The 24,358-nt window shown below is 28.6% G+C and overlaps 5 protein-coding genes and 1 pseudogene across 16 annotated transcripts in view; 4 read left to right on the top strand and 2 right to left on the bottom strand.

Moving 5' to 3' along the window:
• The window catches only part of Ampdeam (AMP deaminase), a 29,900-nt gene extending 27,999 nt beyond the window's left edge, over positions 1 to 1,901 (top strand). For all 9 annotated transcript variants that reach the window (XM_072888943.1, XM_072888942.1, XM_072888947.1 and 6 more), the window contains one exon: positions 376 to 1,901. The gene's annotated coding sequence lies outside the window, so the exon portion shown is untranslated. The remainder of the gene's footprint in view (positions 1 to 375) is intronic.
• On the bottom strand, positions 682 to 3,609 carry Efr (ER GDP-fucose transporter). Of its 2 annotated transcripts, XM_072888953.1 has the most exons (6): positions 3,082 to 3,609; positions 2,707 to 2,846; positions 1,956 to 2,172; positions 1,564 to 1,878; positions 1,329 to 1,480; positions 682 to 1,226 (listed from the first exon to the last, which is right to left on the bottom strand). In XM_072888953.1, coding segments are annotated over exons 2-6 (933 nt in total). In that variant the 5' UTR covers positions 2,709 to 2,846; positions 3,082 to 3,609; the 3' UTR covers positions 682 to 979. The 2 variants fall into 2 exon arrangements, with proteins under 2 accessions (XP_072745054.1, XP_072745053.1); XM_072888952.1 differs by lacking the exon at positions 2,707 to 2,846.
• A 428-nt stretch (positions 3,610 to 4,037) lies between these two features.
• On the top strand, positions 4,038 to 9,645 carry LOC140663587 (uncharacterized; annotated as a pseudogene).
• The window catches only part of Noc2 (Nucleolar complex protein 2), a 40,557-nt gene continuing 22,543 nt past the window's right edge, over positions 6,345 to 24,358 (top strand). The window contains exons 1-3 of one of the 3 annotated variants that reach the window (XM_072889117.1): positions 6,345 to 6,413; positions 7,024 to 7,111; positions 7,273 to 7,320. The gene's annotated coding sequence lies outside the window, so the exon portion shown is untranslated. Of the gene's footprint in view, positions 6,414 to 6,480; positions 6,665 to 7,023; positions 7,112 to 7,272; positions 7,321 to 24,358 lie in introns of those variants that run through there. The other 2 variants (XM_072889118.1, XM_072889116.1) reach the window with 2 other exon arrangements.
• On the bottom strand, positions 8,889 to 23,965 carry LOC140664218 (cytochrome P450 4c3). The gene is made up of 9 exons (XM_072889120.1): positions 23,873 to 23,965; positions 23,220 to 23,559; positions 17,221 to 17,418; positions 15,066 to 15,248; positions 12,102 to 12,171; positions 11,734 to 11,860; positions 11,074 to 11,310; positions 10,678 to 10,840; positions 8,889 to 10,362 (listed from the first exon to the last, which is right to left on the bottom strand). Exons 2-9 carry the CDS (start codon positions 23,413 to 23,415, stop codon positions 10,028 to 10,030), a joined length of 1,509 nt encoding a protein of 502 aa, XP_072745221.1. The 5' UTR covers positions 23,416 to 23,559; positions 23,873 to 23,965; the 3' UTR covers positions 8,889 to 10,027.
• Positions 11,854 to 14,897, top strand: LOC140664220 (uncharacterized). The gene is made up of 4 exons (XM_072889124.1): positions 11,854 to 12,974; positions 13,387 to 13,606; positions 13,830 to 14,040; positions 14,496 to 14,897. The coding sequence occupies exons 1-4, from the start codon at positions 12,687 to 12,689 to the stop codon at positions 14,653 to 14,655; spliced, it is 879 nt and encodes a 292-aa protein (XP_072745225.1). The 5' UTR covers positions 11,854 to 12,686; the 3' UTR covers positions 14,656 to 14,897.

Raw genomic sequence — 24,358 nt, 5'->3', positions numbered from 1 at the left:
GTGATGGAATAAATCCGTTTTTCATATCTTGGCTGTGCTCGACAACAGCAATACTCTTTCTTGAATTTTAGCTTTATTTTCTTACATTTTTGTACATTTATATCGTGAAACTATATAACATTGTTTCAACGAGTATTTAGACAGTTGGCTCGTACATGGATAGTTAACTCGTGCCATTGTTTACACTCTGTAATATCCTCTCCTTTTCACAAATAGATAGTGTAAATAGGAATTTAGTTTAATTAGATGTAAAAAAGATATTTTTGTTACAAACTACACACACATATATATATATATATGCGTGCCAAGCAGCAGTATAAATATACTGTCTCCTTTTATCTTAATTATTACGTGGCCTTTTCACTATTTTTTCAGCTATTTTCCGAGAGAACTTTCCGAACAACGAGCCTAATTAAGCGATATATGATCTATAAACCTTGACTATAAATTTACTCGAACTTACTGTGCCCTCGTATCGAATTTAAATTGTTGCTAGATAAAGAAAAAAATATATATTTATTGTAAAAAGTATATATTACAAAAAATAGAAATATACCTGCATCGTTAAAACCGAATTTACGAAGTTATTAATAAAACGCACTAACGACAGTCTGATTTACACCAACATCACCAAATGATCAGGTACATCTATAAGTAGTAATAGAAATAAAGAGAATGTGATTCTTCATTCTTTTGTTTATTCTTTGAACATATGAAAGTATATTATTGAGGTAGTAGAGATGATACATTTCCAATGTTGTTAGCTATTTTGAAAAAGCATATAAATTTATAGAAAATAATGGACGGCACATGATTGTTCTCGATATTATACCTGTTTGAAAAATGTAATTATCTATGCATATCAAAATAATGTAACTATTACGTAAAATGAAGAACTTATTCAGAGCTTTATCATATACTCGACAAAATAAAAGAGATGAGAATACTTTGCTTGCCTCATCTTTAAATATTAATATACTTATTCTATTTTTTTCGTCTTAGATATATTCTGTAAGTTTTGCGTAATCTTTGGTATCACTTCTGTAAATATAACTGTACCTATAAAGACTAGTAGCGTACCAATCCAATGATATATAGTAAATGGATTTTTGAAATAGATAATCGAAAATAACAGAGACAGAAACTTTCGCAGCGTTATTACCAAAGTAACTGTGAGGGAGCTACACTCTGTTGTCAACACAAATACTGAGCTGATGCACATATATCTGAAATATAATTAAGGAGAACATTTCGGAGACGTAATAGTATATTCATCAGATATACAATACTGCATATAACATAATATAGTTGCAATTAGAAAAGGATACTGCGTCAAGACGTTTCCGATTAAATATACAATTAATGCTGGCATATTTACGCCAATCAGAGGTAACGTCACCGGTTCGGATGCGAGCGCAAATTTCCAATGATCATAAATATTAGGCGCTAGTGTTAAGAAGAATGGTAGAGGTAAAAAATGCTGTAAAGATATTTTATATATTATATTGATAATTATACTATAAAGTTAATATTTAATACAGTAAGAAAGTATAAAAAACTTACTGTGTAAAACAAAGCTTCCCGTGCATTTTTACCGTACCGTTTGTGAAGTTCTTCTTGATAGATACCCATTCTAGCAGAAATAAATAAGGCGATTGTAAGTAGAGATATTCCCAGAATCCACCAAAAAAAGTCATCCCATGGTGTTGTCGGCATATGGTCCACGTTTTTCTGTTGCAAGGACTTGATCTCTTTACCGCTAACAATCGTACATAGTGCTATTCCCGTTGTAATCATACATACTGATAAATATTTGCTAAATGCATACTTATTGTTCAAAATAATAATACCCATAATCATGTTGGCTATGAGAGAACCCTGAAATAATATGATGTACATTAGATATGGTAAGAACTGATCATTTGTATCATTAAATTAAATTTATTAGTACTTACAGCTCTAAATATCATGTGCAATGGCATGGGAATATTGAAATCAAAGGCATAATTGTTGCAAACATTAACAACAAAAAACATTGTAACTAAAATAAAGTAATTCTTTATGCCTACATTTGATTTGACAGTACCACATTTAGATGTGAATATAAACCCTTCGAGGGCTATAACAAAAAATTGTGAAAACGTAATAAGGTTTCCACTGCCAGGATCATCCCTAAAATCAATATTTGAAACAATATTTCAGCATATTCAAGTTAATAAGAAGTTTAGCTGCAGTTTACTGAAAATACACTGTACTCTTGGTAATCTTAAAATTTCTTCTTAGTGGAATTAATTTTGATCTTTACTCAAATCCTTTTCAATCAAAAATTGATGAATGGTCAAAAGTTGAAATTGTTAAAAAAACAAATTTTAAAATTACAAAAACCAATATATTAAACCAGTGCTTATACTGATCGGAAAGATAAAAGAGAAAAATTGCAAACAAAAATGGGAATTTTTAGGATAGGAAAAGACAGAGTATGATAAAAATAGGAGGTGCAATGTGTATATAGGAGATAGTTGCATATGTAGGAAGAGGATAGTTAATAAGTTAATTGCTGAGATAAGAAAATTAAAACATAAAATAAATTAGATAGGTAAGATAATTTTTTTTATAAGTGGATAAAAGGAAGCAAGTTGAGAAAAGATGTACAAACTCCAAGAGGGAGAAAAAGTGATAAAAAAATAATTAATAAAAAATACATACATATTATTTTGATCTGAACATATCCATTTAGATTTTTCCAAGAATATAAGTCAATGTATAATTTACTTATTAATTTAATCATCGATTCTAGTATGTATATTTTTTATTTTATAATAACAATTTTGTCATAATAATAATCGCTATATAAACATACAATGGTACTATTATTAAATAAAATTCAAAAGCAGCAGATATATATAAGTATTATTTTTAAATCAGATATCAAGACATAATTGATGAGTAACAGAAACTATATATGATTTTACTAAATGTGCGTATATTGTATTATACATACATTCATACGCAAATGTGTATATACACATCTATGCACTGTGTTATGCAATACATTGAGTCGGCTTAGTCATCGGTACTTACTTTACAAGCAGTTCCAGGAACACGACGTTGGTGCAGCAGCCAAGAAAAACACAAAATATCGCGATAGCTGCCCGCATTGTGTTATTCGAGATTTTTTCTTTTTTTTCTTCAATCACAGATAATTCCAGAATTACAATCTACAAACTGTATATTGGTCAATGTGGTTCACCATTCGACGGGTGATCCATTGGTACACTGTGTCCGATGACGTAGGCCAATGCAAATTACCAAGAATTCGCTTAGTGTATAATATAATGTATCGAACGATACATCACGGCGTGTATAATGTGACAGAACTTGATGGGATGGAGGATTGGTAGAATCCTCGCTACACGTATATGTCATGTATCTGTCCTCCACTATTCTGAATCAGCTGTCTCTCTAAACTAAAGTTTTTTTTATTTGCGTTGCTCTCCTATTTCCACATAAAAAAAGATGCATGAAAGATTGAAGATTAAAAATTGGAATTGATTAATCAAAATAAAAGAAAAGAAGTTTTTAGTTTATAAAATATCTTTCTTCTCTGATTAATCAAATTTCAATTTACAATCTTCAATCTATCATTCTTTTTCAAGAATAGGAGTGATAAAGACTATACATTTGTCACTTGTCACCTGTCACGTGTCACGTGCACAGACTTCTATTCTGTGATCACGTGCTTGCTTGCCAAGAAGTAATTAAAAAGCATAGATATATAAAATACAAAGATGGTACTTATTTTATGATGAAAGGCAACCAATCACAAAGCCCCTTTTGTTTTTATCTATTGGTAGCTAAAGCCTCGTCTACAATAGCCGTAGAACGTAAGGTCGCAAGCAAATTGACCAATGACAGTCAAGCATTTTCGAAAATGCTTGACTGTCATTGGTCAATTTGCTTGCGACCTTACGTTGTAAATGACCCATAATACTCCATCTATGTATGCTGGAAATTACTTTTCTCTATGACAAGAGATGTATACATAACCATGTTGTATTCGAGAATTAATTGACAGTGTCTATTTGTGTGTTCTCTTACTGAAAAGTAATAGAATGAGAAAACGAAAAAAAAGACAAAGCACATATTTAATTCTGGCTATTCCCACTTTTGTTCGTTAGGTTGTGAAGACGAGAGAGAATGATGCAAAACTATTTATCTTTTTATTTACATTTTGAATATTTGGATGTTTGTTGGAAATTAGCAATGGACAAATGTTATTTGGAAATTTACAATCAATTTTGAACGTTTACATGACAATCTTGCGTGAAGTAATTTTATGAGTTAATAAGAGAAATTTTTGTTATCAAATATACTGCGAGCAATGATGTACTACTATTTTCTTCATGAACTGTTCGACCATTGCATCGAACAGATATGCAAATCTGGTAATATGGATATAAAAATAATCTATCTAAATGATAATTATATTATGCATTGAATAATCTTTTAATGTTAACTTTTAGCAGAAAGGGAAAGAAAGAAAGATTCAAATACAACCCAGAATACTGAAAGTATCAATGTTGATCAAACATTTCTAAAGATTCTAAAATTATAATTTGACATAATGTTTCTATAGAAAAATAAAATGAAGGAAAAGATCAGTGCAATAGAAGTCAGGATGAATAATTTATTTCAAGTTGTAACTAAACTTTAACAGAATTTGATCATATTATAGTTCTTGCGATAGCTTATTTTAATTTAGGTTTAATTTATGCTTACAAACAAATTAATTTATATATTTCTAAAGATCATTTTGTTAAGATGTATAGAATTGTTGAAGGAAAAAGAGTTGTACTGTAAAGCTATTTTGACAGCTATCAAAGTACGTATCGAGCCAAGTTATATTTGGGAACAATTAGAACAGTTAAAGAATTGTTAGATGAAACAATGGAACTGTAAATTTAAATTATACAAGGAAGAGAAATGTCCAGATCCTATCAGTAGAAACCATTGTTATTGAAGATAAAATAGTAAATTCCAAAAATTATACTGACTTCTTATGTTAACTTTAGATCATATAAAATATCTGTATCATCATTAACCTTCAGAAGCATAAATTTGTAATATATATTCATAATTATTGAACAAACAGCTGATTAAAGTGATAGTTTTAAGTGAAAAACTCTATATATTTGGCTCAAGCTTCAGCTTGTTTATCTATTTATTTTTTAAATTGTGATCACTTTATGGAAGTCAAAATTCATATAGTTGTTGCAGATTATACGAGAACAGTATTGCTATTAAAGGATCAGGATTATTCAGAATCTGCAGAGAAACTTGATGAAATAAATAACTCCATGCAAGTATTGCAACATGTTGAAGACTACATTATACTTTCGTGTTCATTGAAAGAAAAATTATTACAGCATAAAAGTGATAAATTGAGAAATTGAAAAGTGAAAAATGAGAAATTAGACGAAATTGAAAAAATTACTGACCAAATGAGAATAGAAATTAAGCAATTAGTGAAAAGTACCTTCGACAATTTCAATTTATTTTATACATAAATACTTAAAATAGCTGTTTCTATACATTTGAACTTTTAGATTTTTTAAATTTTCAGGCATATCTTCTATTTGTAATAATATGTTGGAAAATATTACATGCATTATTCTTTCTTTGTTATATAAAAATAACAAAAAAATTCATTACGCAAAAATTATTTATCCTAGGATATACTTGATTTTATTGAGCATAATAAATTTTTAACTTAATTTTTCTAAGAATAGATGACTTTAGATAAGACAAAATAAATATTACAAACAAAAAGCATAAAAATTTATATAAAACTATTTTTAAAGAAAAGAAATACTCAGACTTAAAAATAACAATTTTTATACCATCAAATTATGTTTATACAATCTATTTATTATGTGAGTACTAAATAAATTTTTTACTGCGCACATAATATTGACAAAATAAAAAAGTATTAGAATTTTTTGAATTGCAATGCTTGTTGAGGTTTTGTGATTTTATGCCATCTATATAATTATGTTTCCCGCCAAAATTTGTTAAGTTAAACCTCCTGACGCCATTTTGCAGTTGGTAACGAAACATTATGAACACCGGACGAGTCGATTTTGATGCATTTAATTGGCGTATAAGTAGTAAGCCATAATTAATGTGATATTTTAATAATTTCCAACTGTTGTTAAAATCTCTATTGTTTACGCGTATTCAAAGTAAGTTTCTAAAAAGGACTAACCATCATGCGTATCGAGCTTTGTACGCTTTTCTAACATTTTCCCGCCATAATCAACATGAAATTGTCGACGTCATTTCAGAGTTGGTAAGGAAACGTAGGAGCGCAGGACGGATCGATTCTAAATCGCGATGCATATTTAGATAGTAGAGTAAGTCGTAATTAGAATCACATTTTCATAATTTTCGTAGTAATTCAATTTCGATATAAATCCGGCGTTTGGCGACGTGCGACGTATCATTGTTTACCGCGCGGTCACCTTGTGTCATTCGCGCGGCGACAGTCGAGCAATAAGTAAGTCAATCGCACAGTGTATTAATTTTCGAGACGCAATCGCGTCAAATACCACGTCGAACATGATCATGGCATATAAACAAGTAATTAGTATGTATGTATGTACAAGTGAGTATCAATCCGCGCAATTACTTAATTCGATTGAGTGATTAAAAATGTATCGAAGTGACGGCTGCTATTGTCGAAGAAAATATTTCGCGCGCTTTATTTAATGGAATTAGATACCGACATGATAGAAATTTATATAAATCATTGTCTCATAATATATTTACAAGTTCATCATATATTTACAATAATTATCATGTATTGAAATCATATTTTAATAATTGTCGACTGCGTATAATTATAACGTATAAATACGGCGATCGTAAAACCGCTGCTGTATTCGCGCGTATGCGAGATTGATCTCTTAATTGTATTCGAGTATGATTAGTATGTACATAATTCTAATTAATTGTTTTTTCTAGTGAATGCCATGAAAAGAAGCAACAACGTTAGAATAAAGAAGAAAAGGAGGTTCGAGGCAACATCAGAAGATAGCGGAGCAATCGTGAGGTAACTTATTATTATTATTTATTATTATTTGTAAACATTTTCATAAAAGAAAAATTTTAATGTAATAATTATTTTTTAAGATATTTATTTAATATAACTTGCACATTTGTTTTAATTTATTGTTAGATTAAATATATATGATTTTTTTGTGTATTTTACAGATTCAATGCTGCAAATTATGCTGTGTAATTTTACCGTACATCGTATCGGTGAGTTTATGCTGTTGTATTTATTATTTGAATTATGAAATAATGGATTTGGAAAAATTATCAAGTATATGTATAAAATGTACTTATGTGATTATTAGTATTGAATCAAATAATTGAAACTTTTTCTGATATTTATTAATATATAAAAATGTGCAATGTTATAATAAATAAAATAATACAATTTTGTCTATTATTTGTTTCTATAAATTATTTTATTATTAAAAGCCATTATTTATTTATTTTTTTAATTATATTCAACATCATAACAAAATATATTTAAAAATAAAAAAAAATAAGATTTAAAGTTTTAGTTTAGGATGTAGAAATATTATTAATATGTACGTATCTTCTTCTCTCTTCTTATACATACATATATTTACTTAAATATGTGAGAATTATTATTAATATACATGTCTTATTAATATATAAATATCGTAATTATTAATATATACATATATGCATACCTTCTAAATCCATTATAGCTTAAAATAATTAGATTAGAACAAATTAGACTAAATATTTAATTCTATATGTTTTCTATTCTATAACGTTTTTAATTCTATAAGCTCGTCAATGTGCATACAAATATGCAAACATATAAATAATGTATAAAATGAACGTTAATTTAATTTTTGCGTTATTAATTATTTTTATTATTTATTTTATAAAAAATATTGCTACAACCTGAGTATAAGTAGGATATAAAGTTATGAAAAAAAACAATTTTTATTAGAAAAACATCGTTTTATATACACAAAAATCTCAAAAAATATTATGTTTGTTTTTCTGATCGTTCTAGGCAGGACAGGATTTTCCGAATTTTTTGGAAAAACAAAAAGAAAATCTCTATGAAAATAATATATATAATATATATAATATTAATAATATATTAATAATATCATTTTAATACTTTTCAAGTATATATTTTATTATTTAAAAATCGATTAAAATTGAAGGTCATATTATAATTAATTAAATTTTCGAGTTTATTATTTAAATAAATTATGAAAAGTAAAGGAAAAAATGAAAGTAGTAATATTAAAATACAAGATTGATATTTTTTAAAAATAAATTTTTATTTTAATTTCTTGGTATTTATCTCATGAAAATTGGAACAAAATATTTGCATCTTGTAATAATAAAAAAATAAATTAATATTTAAAGTTTATAATTATAGAGTTAATGTTATAAGGTACAGTAGAGTTAATATTATAGAGTTAATATATTATTTAGAAAATTAATATTTTTGAATAGAGTATAGAAAAATTTTAACTATATATTATTCTATTTTCCCTTTTCCTGATTTTCTCTTTTAAATGTTTCTTTGATAATATTGGAAAGCTGAGTTTTAGAAAGCTTAGTTTATTTACTTTTTTATTCTTCCAAGATTAGTCTTATTATAATATTATATACAATAATATTATATATAATTATATTTAAATACAATATAAATCCGAGAAGAAATAAGTATATGTCAGATGTAAATATAATATAATTTGATATATATATTTATGAAAAATCTATATATACCATACATAAATCTAGCCGAATATGATTATATGTATAAAGAGAAGATCATATCGCTCTAAATATCGAATTTAATTATATATAATTATATAAGTAAATGATTACATAAGTCCATTTTTTTCGAGAATTAATGCGCAAGAGAGAAAGCAATATACTATAGATTTGATCTAATATGCACATCACAAACACAGACAATAGAAAAAACAAGAAATCTTACAATTAGAATATTCTTCAATTTTGCATAATCTGTCTATTTATGTTTATTGATAAGATTATATTACGTGAAACGAAATAAAATAACAATGCAAGTACATATTTAGTCGCAGAGTAGATAAATTTTTTTACTAGATAAATTTTTTAATTTACTTGAATTATTTTGGAAATACAGTTTTATAAGATAAGCTTTATCAAATTTATAAAAAAAGTGCAGAATTAATTTGTGAATGGCAAAAGGTTAATTGAATCGATTCACAAATTATCATCTTCCGGAATGCTATTTGCGGACGCTAATATAAATCGTAATTAAAGAACATTTTTCAAACTTTGGTTGCTAGCGGATTCTCATTGCAGATTTACTTAACTAACAAATAGAGCAATTATGATTATTGAAGTTAGTAAAAATATATAGAAATATAATAGAACAACGCATGTATTAATAAACGATCTTAATTAATTATCTAACATATATATATGTATCACGTATACATCTTATCATATCTTCACGTATACATAATTCTTTCTTTTCTTATTTCACTTATCAGTCTCGCATATCTTTATTTCAATGTCAAAAAAATGTAATTTAAATCACTTTCTCTTTCTTTTTATTTTCATTACACATTATCAATATTTGCAACCTTCACAATATATATGTAAAAAAATTATATACATATATATGTGTGCATTGATGTATATTATGTACATGTGTGTGTGTGTGTGTGTGTATACAAACATATATATATATGATTTTTCATTGGAGACTAGGAAGAGACTCACTGGAAGTTAAGGAAGATATTTGCTCGGCAGATTCAATTTCTGATTGTCATGTTTCTTTTTCTAATTTCTTTAAAGTAAAGGAAAGAAAGAGAGAGAGAGAGAGAGAGAGAGAGAGAGAGAGAGAGAGAGAGAGAGAGAGAAATCGGATATACATATATATTTTAAAAGTAAAGCAAATATTTTGTCTTTATCGTGGTGTTAGTTTGAGGCGAATTCCATTCGCATTTACCAGTACTAATTCAGAGATAAAGCGCAATTGGTCCTCCTTATCGAGGGCCTCCACGCGGAAGTTTCTTAGCACAGATAAGATGGCCACTTTGACGACTAATGTGGCAAATTTCCAGCCGATGCAACTTCGTGAGCCGGCGCTAAAAGGTATGAAGGTGTAAAGTGGTAATTTAGGGCTGTCCGGCAAGAAACGTTCCGGACGATAAATATGTGGATCGGGAAAATGACGAGGATCACGATGTAGCAAATAGGAGTTGATAAGAACCGTTGATCCTGACGGGATTTGATTGCCCACTAAAAATAAAAAAAAAACATAATTCGTATAGACAGGAGAAATTTTCATTTTTTGCATTACACAATTTTCTGTTACATTTGCATTATTAAGAGTGACCTCTTAAAAATCTGTTGTTTGATAATTGTTTAACGAAATAATATTCTACAAGTATTTATTATTTATATCAACTATAATATTATATATCTCTGATATTGTATATTAATTGAGATATATGAAATAATAATGCAGTGCAGTGTTATCAAATAAATAATGTTTTGTTGAAAATTGTGAAGAGAGGTATGTATATCGATTTTTCGAAAAATTAATATACTTACTTAAGTCGATCGGTTTATAGATCTGTCTCGCTATAAGTGGAACAGCTGGATACAATCTCCAGTGCTCTTTAATGCAGGCTTCCAACCATATTAACTTATTAATGTCGTTTAATGTAATGTCTGCTGTGCCTATTACATTGTTATATTCGTCCAGGATCTTTTCCTAAGAAGAAGGCAAAGAAAGACATTGATGTTAAGTTAATGTAAAAATGTGAGAAAAAAGTATATGTATTTATTAATTAAATCTGAAAATATATATCAATTTTTTTCAATTTACTAAAATGAAAAAATCTCTCTTTCTCTTTCAAAGCTAAAATATTGTAAATGTCTAAAATTCATTAAATTCCAATAAAAATTGCTATAGTCGTAATGACAATGTAATATAAAAGGACGTACTTGGTATTCGGGATGTCGCCCTAACGCGTAAAGCGCCCAGGATATGCTGGTGGCCATCGTGTCATGTCCGGCATACATAAAAGTATTTACTTCTTCACGAATGTCTTCATCCGAAAGGACAGTTCCGTTATGTGACATTTCGAGTAACAAATCCAACAGAGCTTGTCTTTTATTCGTTGGTTTGTTGAAGTTCCCATCGTGTTTCAATTTCCATTCGGCCTTCCTCTCTACGATTACCTACAAATGAAATATTCAGTATACTCATGTGAAAGTAGAAATGTTATAAATTAATTTTTTTATCAGTCTGACGTATAATTTAAGCACGGAAAGTTTCAAGATCAAATTTAAAAAGAGAAAAAGATACTGTTTTTTCTAGATAAACACAAGTATATTATATGAATTTAAATTGAAAGTGTAATTTAATTCGAAATTTCGTATCTGACTTTGATCTCAAAATTGTAATAAAAATCACAAAAAAATACAACTAAAAAATAGTTACCGGTTAAAATATTTAAATTTGAAAATTGCAATATATTGTGCTAAATCATCCCGATAGTTATGTTTCGAATTTCATTCCATGAAATTTCTTATGAAATAGCAGAGTTGGTTGACTATAAAGCTCTTTAATCGTTCGAATTTAAGTTGGGACATTTTCATTACCTTGTCTACGAAGTCTTTAATGATATAAAGCGAGTGATCGTGCACCTTTCCTGCGTTAGTCAACTTGAAGATCGAATCAGATGATATCCACACGTTTGTAAAGCGCATTTGTACGATAGATGCTATTCTGAAAATTAAAAATAGGCTTTTTCTAATATAACTTTGTTACACAATTTCAATGTTGTATATTATATGAAATACGAAAAGAAACAGTGCAACCGCGTACATGTGTTGCGTAGAGTGTGTACGCAGTGCGTTAGTGTGCGTTATTTCTTCTACTATGATTTGACACGTTACGCGATCGGAATTTCCGAATCAATAAAACAAACCTATGTAAAAACCATTTGAAAGAAAAAAAAGACACTTACTTTTCCACAGCCTTGACGTATTCGTTTTTGGAATTCATTTGAGCATTAAGTTTATAACCCATTGCAGAGTCTGCAATAAAATTATTTGTATGAAAACAATGTAAATTTAAATAAAAAAATTTTATTATCTATAACTTTAATAAGATATGATTTAATAAACAATTTAATAATTTAATATTTTTTTAAATTAACATAGTATATGACTTTATTTTGTAATAATGTTAAAGCAATATTGTATGATGTACTTTCGCTGAAAATTAATAACAGTTAAATACAGAATGTCCCAGACTTACCGTATCACCTGGTTTGGGACATCCTGTATAATAACATTATGATTTGTATAGAATATATCATAATTTTCAAGGCCACTTCGTCGAAACATTTTAGAGCAATAGACGATCAAGGTGAATGATAATCGATTATTTATATTTTTCCTATTGCCAATTCAAAATTCTAAGTATTACAATTAAAACACTCCAACAAGAACATCACGATAAGATTGAGAAAAATTGTTATCATATAAAAGTGTATATACCATGAATATTTATTTTTTCTGAATGGATATTATCTTATAAATGTGGATAAATGGCGGATTTAATTACATCTCATCAAAGTTCGGACAAGCTCGCAAAATTTACGGAATTTAATCTGTTGAATAAAAATTCACTGTTTGGGATAGAGCAAATAAGCGAAAAAAGCAGCCCTTTGAGTCACAAAGAATCGAGTTTATGCAATGATGAAGTAGGCAATGATTCGTCAATTTTTAAAATTTCTATACCCAAGCAAAAGAAGGTTATTTCTGCGTCATCAAGTTCACGATTATCTACTCCTCAAAATCACAAGCCCAATGTTAATTTAACAGATTTAGCTAAAGTACGTGATTCTTTCATATTTTCGTTTTGTTGAATTACATAATAATTTAATTTTTTATTTATATCTTTTTTGATAAAATTATGAAGAGAATGTAAAATACATCCAAATAGAATTGTTTAATTAAAATAGCATCATTTTTCTGTCTTTGACATGCATGTTTTTGCCATTGGAAAGATTTTATTGTTTCATTCTGTATTATTAAATCTACACTTTATATATCTTAAAGGAAAAGAACTAGTTTTATATTCTTTTAATTAATTTTCAATTAACTTTCAATTAAGGTTAACAGGTCTCAGAATATACATATAGATGATAGCCATATGTGATCATAGTATGGAAATTTCCATAAAAAATATGAAATTTAATAGATTTAAAATATATCATATCAATACATAATACATAAATTTTTTAGGTAAAAATATCTGCCTTGCTTTATGAGATAACAGAACGAACAAATCAATTGGCACAACCTCGACCTCGCGTAACAGAAACTAAAATCTCTCAAAAGTCCTTGAAATACGGAATTTCAAAGCCGACGTCCCGGATATTGGAACTTGCGTGTCCAAAAGTGGTCCATGATTTATCAAAAAAACCTATTAATTTTGTCTCCTCAAGTGCGCTTAAAGCAATCGGTTAGTAATTTATATTCTTTAATTTAGCAATTTTTTAGACAGTCATTATTGTAAAGATATTATTTAAAAAGAAAAAAAAAATATGAATATAAAATACGACTCTGTCAAAAACATACATTTCGTGCAGAGCTCCACAAATATTAATTTACTAATTATAGAAGATAAAATAAGTGTAGAAAACGAAATGTTAATTAACTACTATTTTATATTGTGGTCATCATAGCTACGCAGCGGATAATCGAGTTATCGCAGCCGCGAAAAGATCGACATTTTAAATTACTGACACGTAAGACGCGGATACCTCGATCGTGCAATTCGAGAATACGTGATTTGCCTACGTCAAAGGAAGTGAATTACAGTGCCAAAGTAAAACGATTCACTTTATCAGGAAAAGATAAATCAGAAATGGCAAAATTACATCAAAGATTTTTACGGTAGTATAACACTTCATTAATTGAACGTAATTATTTTTTATCATTATAATACAATTTATAAATGTATATACAAAGTCTCATTTGTGATATTAAAAATTAATGAAATAGGAACGTGAAGAATTTTCTGTGAATTACCTTGAATATGTTGTCGTGAATAATATTCGAATATTTTAATATTAAAGTAGCTGAAGGTCGGCGTAGAAATCTTTTAAAAATCTATCGCGTCTATCCTCTTTGATCGTTAATATTTATCTCACATCTTACTAACATCTATTATTATCTTAAGTATATTTATATGATGAGAACACGCTGGATAAATTTGTGCCGAGAAAAAAATTTCATTTCATTTCCGTTATTAATCAATGTAAAAATTTTCGGCTGCTGCGCAGAAATATCCATTCGTCTTTTTTTTAAATTAACTATGAGTATTATTAATAACGCGTAATTTGCTGTAGCTCGACTTCGGACAACGATCGTAATGCAAGAAGCATAAGGAAGAAATTAGAACGAGAAACTAAAGCTGAAATATCAAAGAAAACGAGAAAACAAGAATCATTATATTCTCTTAATAATACGAATTCAGATAGGAGCATCGTTATTATCAATCTGAGTTAGAAGAAAAATTTACGATTTAGTGCTATTTATAATTTATACAGATTTCGATGTTATAAATTATTAAAGATGACAAAGAGTATCAATTAGTTGAATAAACTTTCATTTTCGTACAAGAGGACAAAAATGTTTTACACTTTAGTTTTGCGGTATATATTTTTGACAGTTTGTTGATTTGTATTGCGTTCAACGTTCTTGCATTGAAAAAAATTAATAAATTTTTCTTTAACAAATATAACAATAAAATAATGAAAAATATATTGAATTAACATCCAGAAAAGGCGATGTTTTTTTATTAGAAATAATTGTTTATTTATAAACCGCAAATTAGTTATTATATATGCGTGTAATTAAAAGTTTTAAAATTAAATTTATTAAACCAATGACTCAAAATAGCAATTATAATAACTCACCGCATATAATGTCAAGGGCAACTCGTTTTGCATAAGGTACTATGTCGAACCATTTGTTCACTTCTTTCTTGAGACAGGAAATAAAAATACTCGATTCTTCTTTCGAAGTTTTAAAATATGCTTCGAGAAGACCACTGTGAAAGGTCGGCGTCAGTAGTTTTCTGCGAAAGTGCCATTTTTTCCCTGAAAAAAGAATGTACAATCTTATTAGTTAATTTTACATTTCAATTATATTGATTAGATTATTGTATATTATTACATATTAATGAACACGCACACACATGATTATGACGATCTGATTGTTCAACAATACAATCGATACGAGATTTATTTTTCGAAACACAACATTGACTACTGAATATTGCGTCATTCAAATCTTAGAAGTTATACAATACGCAAATTGTCAACATTTTGGCCAAGAGTAATATTCATCTATATTACTTCCTTGTGATAAATCGAGAGGAAAATTTCTAGAAAGGAATTAAATACGCAAGATCTAAAATATTGTCGTAGAGCGAGATTTATAAATCATAGGAATGTCATTTTTGGCAATTCTAAAAATAATTCGAGATAAATAAAAAAATTTATTATACATACATTATCAGCACATATCATATATTATGTGGCAAAAATATCAATATATCAGCACAATATACATATATTAGCAAAACTCAGAGCCTACTGAAATTTAAATAGAAGAACTTATTCTAAAAACTTACACATGTTGTATGAAGCTAAATTTAGACAGGTTAAAAAGAAAGTCGAATAGATTTCAATTTGCGTAAAACTTTTTAGATTCAAATATCTTCAAAACATCGGATAGTAACATTGAAAAAACTTGACCCCGATCGATAATTACGTATAAGATTGTGGCTTTAAAATAGATCCTGATTCCGCTTATCTTCTCGGCCCGCCCCAAACTTGATTTGAACGCAAATTTTGTTCAACATTGCAACATCAGTTCGAAATTTCACAACACTGCTTAAACGAAATTTACAATGCTATCAGTTGTTACTAATAATGGACCATAGATGTGATATCTTTATCCAATATGATGTCCGACGAGAACATTTATCGAGCACATGCGGATGATTTTTAAATAAAAATTGCGCATTTCTAGTTTAGGATTTGTAAAATATAAAGATTTAATATTATTTAACTTCAATTTAAAACTAGAATTTTAACTTCTAAATTTCAAATCAATCTTTTTTAGTCTTTTATATCCAGAAGATATGCTAAAGTGTAATTTATCAAATATCTTCTCAATTAATTTGTTTTAAGAAGCAAATATGCTTAATTAGAGTTAGAGGTCGATCGTTATCAGTAGGTTATTTTAAAAATATGCTTATGTTTGGCCCGTCTGTTATGCGAATCTGCTCTCCGCGATCTGCTCTAGGCAGTCTCTGACAGAGTGCTTAAAATGTAAAAAATATAATTCTGTATGCAATTTAAAAACGGTATTTCAAAATTAACTTAAAAATCGGTGATCTTTTGGTGTATTGACTTCTGCTCATCTCGTATTCATGTAAATTTAAATTTAAAAATTTTGGTGTTTATGATAACATTACTCATGATAGATAACTATACTGCTCATGTCATTAACCTGACTACACAAATACCATGAATATTTAATTTATTTTAAATTATTTTTAAAGTTGTCGATAGTAACATTCCTTGTACATGATATTTTTCTTCGGGAATTTTGGATATTCAGTTCTTTCAAGTAAATAAAATTTAACGATATATCTATTATAATGTATCGTTAATGATTGGTAACTTTTTTACGTTGCAGAAATATTTCACGCAATTTTACCGAATATTTATATTTATTTCTATAGCTATTTTATATTGGCTCAAATAATATTCAGTTGTATTTGACATAAATTTATATACGGATCGTTCAGCAATAGAAAGATATGCGGTTTGATTTGTAAATAAATCAAGATAATTATTTATTGTATATTGTCTAGTTAATTTATAAGCGTTAATTTATTTATTGTATATTGTCTAGTAATATTATTACATATGCAAATAATGTAATTTCAAGCTGGTATAAATGACAGCAGATATATAGATCTAATTATATCGTTGATGCGCATGATAATTATTAATTCTTCTTGCATTAATGAATCTTAATGAATCGTTAATCACTTACCAGTGCTAGTTACCAGGCCAGTACCAAGCCACGGCTTTAAGTATTGATACTCGAGACTCTTGTCGATATGCACACTGCTACTGAGCAGGGGTTGCACCGCCTCTACTCTGTAGAGGAAAATAAAGGGCCGTAGACCGACCCAGACCAAATAAATGTCGCCAAATTCGCGAGCCCATTTAACTAATTTTTGAAAGAAATCTGCAAAAAAAGAGACAAATTGAATTTTAGACATAAAATTGCGTTTTAAGAAATACAAATCATTTTATTGTATTCTATTCTGCTAAAAGTTAGAAAGTTAAATTTTATTTTGTAAATTTTTTAATAAGATTTCCATTTATTTATCGTGACAGAGAATTACACAACAAAATGTACTCTGTAAGTGAATATATTATTTATTTTTCTTATATAGATTTTATAATTAATTATCTAATATTTTTATAAGTGATTTGATAAGTGATGTTAGACGTAGATCTTTTGCCATTATAATTCGAATAATTATCGTTTTTCCAGTTTCCTCTTTCCTGTTTCCCATCAATGCACAATAAACTTATTCTCGAGATAAGAAAAAAAAACTGTAGATATAATTCCTTTAATTATTTTTGTCAGTTTTTTATTCAATTACATTCAATTCTTATCACTTGCGGTGCGCGTGCCAAAATATAAAGGAATTATATATCAACTAATAAAATTAATCAACAATTTTATATTGGCATAACGGAATGTTTATATTTAACTGATATATTTTACATAGATCAGAAGATAATTCTGTAACATATTCTTGTAACTTTTTTATGGCATGTGCAACTTTAGGAATATCGGTTTATCGAAGCTTTTATTTTATTTTAGACTTAATTTTACTCTGGACTTTTATGCTAAGATATTAAAAAGATATATAAAATTATTATTTTTGAATTATATATTCAATATTATATATGATATTATAATTTTGAATAAGATAAAAAATGCTATTACGTGAATAAAGAAACTTATGGAAATATATACATACATATGTGAGACATGATACATTCATAGATTAATGCTGCAAGGCATGATTTTTTTTTAATTTCTTCTAAATAACTATGTGTTTCAATACAAAATCTGATTTACTATTTTTTAATGAAACGCCACACATACCACATATGATGAGACAGAAAAACTTTTTTCCTTCGGACAGTTGCCTTTCAAAATACAATTATCTTATTGAGGCGCATTTCCTGGAGAATGCAAACTCAAAAATTTTCAAAGATAATTTAACAACATTTTATTTCGCGAAAATAAGCCTTCGACAAGCTATTGTTTGTTACTGTATCTGTGACGTTTCTACGAGGATCAGTCTCAGTTATTCACAATTAGTTACTCTCGCGGTCACTGACCCGTGTCGTATGTGCAAAAATAGACCCTCTGCAACTTTGTGCCCCACCAATTATTATCGTGTCGTTATCGTAGCTCTAGGTCCACTCTATGTCTGATATAAATTACGATCTTTGTATATATAATGAGGCTGATATAATTTTACTATCTGGAGTGATTCAAACTATTTCTATAAATTAAGAAAAAGATATAAATATTACTTTAAAAAACGAATAATTTAAGGTGAGTTAGAAAGCTTAAAAAATAATAAGCCCCATAATGTACTATATAATAACATACATCATTTTTATGTACATATACATATATATATTATAATATGTCTATAATATACATATATATATATATATATATATATATATATATATATATTATATTTATAATTATAAAATTTTTTTTAAAATTGTCTCTTTGTATTCGAACATTATAATACATGAAATTTCTCTTTTGATTAAAATAACAATTTATATAATGGAAGATATAATTGTTTTAACGCGATAAAGAGAAATAAGATGAATTAATTATATTTTTTTAATGGCATGCTGAAAGAAAAAGGCCGATGCAGAAATAGATAAACAAGAAAAAAAATAGAGAGAAAGAGAAATAAGAGTTAAAAGAGAGCAACAATGTAGCGAAGAGAGAGAGAGAGAGAGGGGGGGGGGAGAGATAGAACGCATGTGCAGAACTGGCACGTGCAGTGAGTTGACGGTCGAGAAACTGACCGGACATTGACCGTTCAAACATGGACAGTATATATATTTGCACCGCACATGGATGATGGATGAATGTAGAAAATAAGAGAGAGAGAGAGAGAGAGAGAGAGAGAGAGAGAAATGAGAGAGAATGAAAGAGCTGCATAGCTTTGGAAAGAACGGAAAGTGCTGTCGGAGACCTTGACAGACGTGCAACAAGGTGTCCTTCGGACAGTAGTGGGCCTTCGAGAACCTATTTTAGAATATGCCAGCTACTTTTTTCCCCTGCTTTCCTATAAAGAATACGTCACGAATTTAAATAATGAATAAAGATGACATAACGTACGAAATGTACTATGCATAAAAAAAAAGAGAAACTGGTTTTGCATGACAATTCGAAACGGCATTTCTTTTCGATACAAAAGAATGTATAAAATTGTTTTTATATTTTGTTTATTATAGTTCATTTACTTTAATGAATATATTGTTAACCGAGATTGCTCTAAAAACAATAATTTTTCGTGTGTTATATAGATAAAAAATTTATACATAAAAGTTTTCAAATAGTAAACAAATGGCAGAATCTTTTTTAATTTTTTCATTATTTCCACTTTCATTTTTTATGTATTTTATTAAAAATTTTTTACTCTCTTTTTCTTTCTTTCTTCTCTTATTACTATATTTTATTTTGCCTATATAAAATTACATTAAACATTAATATAAAGAGACTAAAGGCCAACGAGTTAAAGTTTCAATAACAATTTTTTTCATCGGTCTGGCGTGCTTGATTAATTTCTTCAGATATTATAAAAAAAAGGAGGAAGAGTGGGTGACTATAATTAGATTTAGATTTCAAGCGGCAATTTTTTAAAATGTTAATTGCACGTTTTGTCTTTTGTGCCGGTCGGTCCAATTAATTGTCATATGTCATTATCACAGTAGCATCAAAGTGTTCAAATTTTCTTCAAGCGAACGACGACGTCTGGCTGAAGTCTAGTGGGGAATCATTCTCCGGCCACAAAAAATCTCAGGTGCGAGAGTCTTTTTTATGTCTTGCGTGTTCTACCTGTTTTTTTCTTTTCCTTTTCATTCTTTCCGTGAAACGAGAGGAGAGTACATAACACCGTTGCAGTTTACACGCCATTCGGACCGTCCGAACGACCTCGACCCGGTTCTTTTTATTTTTCCTGTTCTTCCCGTCTTCGTTTCTTTACATGTGCAGGCTGGCGATGATTATCATTGGTGAACCGAGATGGATCGTAAATTATGCTTTTTTTTCTTCGTCTACCGTCGCACAAATGTTTGTGAAAGTCACGCGAAATTATTCATCTTATTATAATAATCAATTTGATTCTTTTAATAAAATAAATATGTATATGTAGTAAATCTTGAGTTTTAAGAATTGGACGTTCAGAAAACAGATATTATTAAGACAGAAGAACGAACGGCATTTTACGGTTAATTAAACCGTTACATAAACAACATGAAACAAATTGTGTAACATACATATATCATACTTATTATATATAACACTATATTATATAATATATATATAATATAGTTTGTATACTTGATTGTCTTTTTCACGTGTTCTTGTTTGTTAAGAAAGAAAATTATTTCATTTTGCATAAGCAAGGCTAAAATAAAATCAAAATGTACGCATATAAAGATGAATCTCTGAATTTAACTTTTATTTATCTCGCTCTTTTAATTTTCTCATAAAATTTCTCTGACGCGCGAATGAATGAAAGTAGTAACCATCGATTATTTACAAGGAACTGCAGGCGTTCTATCGTGGCGCCAATTGCATAAACGCAGTCGGCACGTGTCTGTCCTCAATATCGTTGCACTTTGTGCATTATATTGCAGAATTATCCGTATTATTTTTTTTAAACGTCAAGATTATCATGGTATAGTATATCTTGAACGGCCATACAGATACTCGTCAATCTTTAAAAACCTATGTCATACAGATACTCGTCAATCTTTAAAAACCTATGTCATTTTGCCGCTCTATCAATCGATTCGAGAGTTGACTTCCTTAAAGAGAGATAGGAGAAGAAAGAGAAAGTATATTTTAAAAATAATTTTTAGAATTATCCGAATTAGAATCATGATATGCTATACACTATGACGTTTTGTGTTTAATCAAGTTACACTTGACTATTACGGTTGATTAATCAGCACATTAATAAGCACGCTAAACAGTAGTTAAAAGCATGATTAAATGTAAAATATGATGTAATGTATTTTGTCACAATGGCAAAACAAGTATGATTATTTGCATCGTAATCAATCGCGCGGTTATTGAACGTATCATGTTATAATGATATAAAAAAGTGATAAAAATAAAAAACTTATTTTTCCATTTTAAGCACAATAAAAACGTAGTGATTTATATTACGAACATAGGTATTTATATTTAACCATTGTCATATATACAATTAATAAAATACAATAGAATACATGTATACTAAAGTATGCTTTAACATTTTTCATTTCAAATAATAAATGCTTGTTTTTACATAATATTTATATATTTAATTAACTTGAATTGAAAATTTCTACTATTTCACGAAAGAGGAAAAGAAAAAGGTAAAATCTAAAATATAATTGATAAAAGTTTAAAATAGATAAAAAATCATATTCCTATATATTTCATATCTCTTTACTTCTTTATCACATTTATAATATTTCCGAAGATAGAATGTGTTGACAGCACTTATAGATCAGTAATATGATATTTGTATTTATTTTGCATTAATAATAAAAGAATTTTTTACATTACAAAAGAATAAATGTACATTGTGCCAAGTCATGTTTCAATAGAAATTGCTTTTCAAAAGCAATGCTTGTTGCATTTAATTTAAAAAAAGAATCTAATCTATAGTTAAAATATTTAGATATTCCAAATTCTGAAGAACGCTCAAAGATCAAATAATTTAACAATGCAGAATATTTTATTTTATGTTAGTTTAATCTTATATTAATATTTATATTAATATTTATAACTTATTTATATTAATATTTATAATAATAAATATGATAATAAATATAATTAATGAAAGCTGTCAGTGAGATTTGAATCAAAACGTATGAAAAGAATAAGAAATTAGTTTATTTTAAAACATATTTTGCTATTTTTATCATTTTATATAACATGCTTTTAATGTTAATGTTTTTTTAATGTGTGCATCTTAAGTGCATTTAATGATTATTTAATGCTTTTTTAATGTGTATTATATAAAATGATTATTTATGCTTTTTTTTAATGACGTACATTTATATAAAATAAAATATTCGGCATTGTTAAAAAAACCTATACATATATATATATATGTGTGTGTAATTTATACAAAAAGTATTAAATATACAATGATTTATTAAAAGGTTGACATCGACGACGTTTCGATCTTTGGTTTAGGTCCTTTTCAAGTCTTGATTGAAAGTCGACTTTCTGACGTGTAAGTTTAATGTTCGATCTGTAACACATCAACCGTCAACGTCAATCAAGACTTGAAACCTTTTAATAATCAATTTGATTTGCCAGTTTGGTCGCATAAATAAATCATTGTATAATTTCATTACTGGTGATATAATAAATTATTATCAATTGATTTGCACATGGACCTTAGTATTGAATATGTTATATAAAATATTTTAATTATCTTCTCTTTAAAGGAAGAATGATATTATTTCAGTTGTAGTTATAGCTAATTCAATCGTAACAAAATATCCTTTTTATGTAATATATGCACGATCAGAGAAAGAGCTATATTAATAGATACATTTTTAGCAAAATTGTTAATGTGATCCGACTTGTCTCTGACAATCGTGCATTAACGAATTATGATATGTTATCATGCATACAAAATATAAGTACACACGTGATCGTCACTGTTCTATATTTTTCAATATACCAAAATCCCAAGGGCTTACCTTCTTGCGAACAGTTGAGCTGATAAGCGTTACCGATGATAGGCAGTGCTGTGGGATAAGGCACCTTCCTTAAGGCATACAAAAATTTTCCTCGTTGTATCAATAGAATTAACAGGAACGATAACAGGCAGAAGGAGAGAAAGACAGTCATCAAAGATCCTCCTGCCAAAAGGATCGATGCCAACGCACCAGCCATGTTGAGCGTTGTACAGGATCGATTATTTTCTGGCGATGCTTCCTTGATGTAATGTTAGCTTCTTTTTTTCACAGCAAAAGGACAGTCAAACAAAAGTTTCTTCGTCAGATCTTAAGAAAGATGTAACACTTCTTCTTGAGAGCTCTTTAAAAAAGATTTTTACAGTAAGATTTAAAATCTTTCTCGTCGCGAACGATTGCAAAAGATCGAGTCGAGAGACGACGTTCATTAGTATTTTCCGCAAAAAACGCGATCTTAAATATACTCAGAAGAAGCAAAAGATGACAATCTTGTGCAAATCCAGAAAAAGAAAAAGAGAAAGAGAAAGAAAGAGAGAGAGAGAGAGAGAGAGAGAGAGGGAGAGAGAAAGAGAGACGTCAGAAAAACTTAAAGAAATGCCGACTTTTTAATCGCGAATGAATTTAATGGATGCTCCAAGACTAATAACTAATTTTACCACGTGCTGCAACGTCGTGTCACGCGGTGGCTACTCTCTGGTTATAATGCATGATCGGAAGAGTTGCTCTTATATATACTACTGGAGTGCCCGGTGTACTACCAGACGGCCAGTGGCTAGCTTCTTCACCAATAGAGTGGCAGACACGTGGGATGTATATGTGTGCGTCTGTTTGTGCGTGCATGTGAGAGACACATATATTCACACACGTGTCTCTCCGATTGTGTGCGTTTATATAAACGTCTCGCAGAAATATAGCAAGAGCATTCTTTCGAGCGCCGCTTGCCCTCTCTCTCTTTCTCTCTCTCTCTCTCTCTCTCTCTCTCTTTCTCTCTCTCTATCGCTTCAATCCACAGCCTCAGTCAGATTCACCTCAAGAATTTCCACGTGGTGGAAAGAGGAGAAGGGATCTCCCGCCAACGTTACCGGCGGCTTGATAATTCTATTCTTTGCGACACTTGCGTGCTGTTGTGGATTTCGCGATGA

The sequence above is a fragment of the Anoplolepis gracilipes genome, chromosome 3 (genome assembly GCF_047496725.1).
Source record: "Anoplolepis gracilipes chromosome 3, ASM4749672v1, whole genome shotgun sequence".
In the NCBI taxonomy this organism is placed as follows: Eukaryota; Metazoa; Arthropoda; class Insecta; order Hymenoptera; family Formicidae; genus Anoplolepis; species Anoplolepis gracilipes.
Note: the sequence above shows the minus strand (reverse complement) of the source record. Positions and strands in the feature narration are given on the sequence as shown.

Coding starts and splice junctions, on each gene's coding strand:
- Efr (XM_072888952.1), bottom strand. CDS start 3,158: ATGCGGGCAGCTATCGCGATATTTTGTGTTTTTCTTGGCTGCTGCACC. Junction 1,879..1,955: donor TGCACATGATATTTAGAGCT/GTAAGTACTAAT, acceptor ATATTATTTCAG/GGTTCTCTCATAGCCAACAT. Junction 1,481..1,563: donor GGGAAGCTTTGTTTTACACA/GTAAGTTTTTTA, acceptor ATATCTTTACAG/CATTTTTTACCTCTACCATT.
- LOC140664220 (XM_072889124.1), top strand. CDS start 12,687: ATGGCGGATTTAATTACATCTCATCAAAGTTCGGACAAGCTCGCAAAA. Junction 12,975..13,386: donor ATTTAACAGATTTAGCTAAA/GTACGTGATTCT, acceptor TAAATTTTTTAG/GTAAAAATATCTGCCTTGCT. Junction 13,607..13,829: donor AAGTGCGCTTAAAGCAATCG/GTTAGTAATTTA, acceptor TGGTCATCATAG/CTACGCAGCGGATAATCGAG.
- LOC140664218 (XM_072889120.1), bottom strand. CDS start 23,415: ATGGCTGGTGCGTTGGCATCGATCCTTTTGGCAGGAGGATCTTTGATG. Junction 10,841..11,073: donor GGCGACATCCCGAATACCAA/GTACGTCCTTTT, acceptor CCTTCTTCTTAG/GAAAAGATCCTGGACGAATA. Junction 10,363..10,677: donor CTATAAACCGATCGACTTAA/GTAAGTATATTA, acceptor TTTTATTTTTAG/TGGGCAATCAAATCCCGTCA.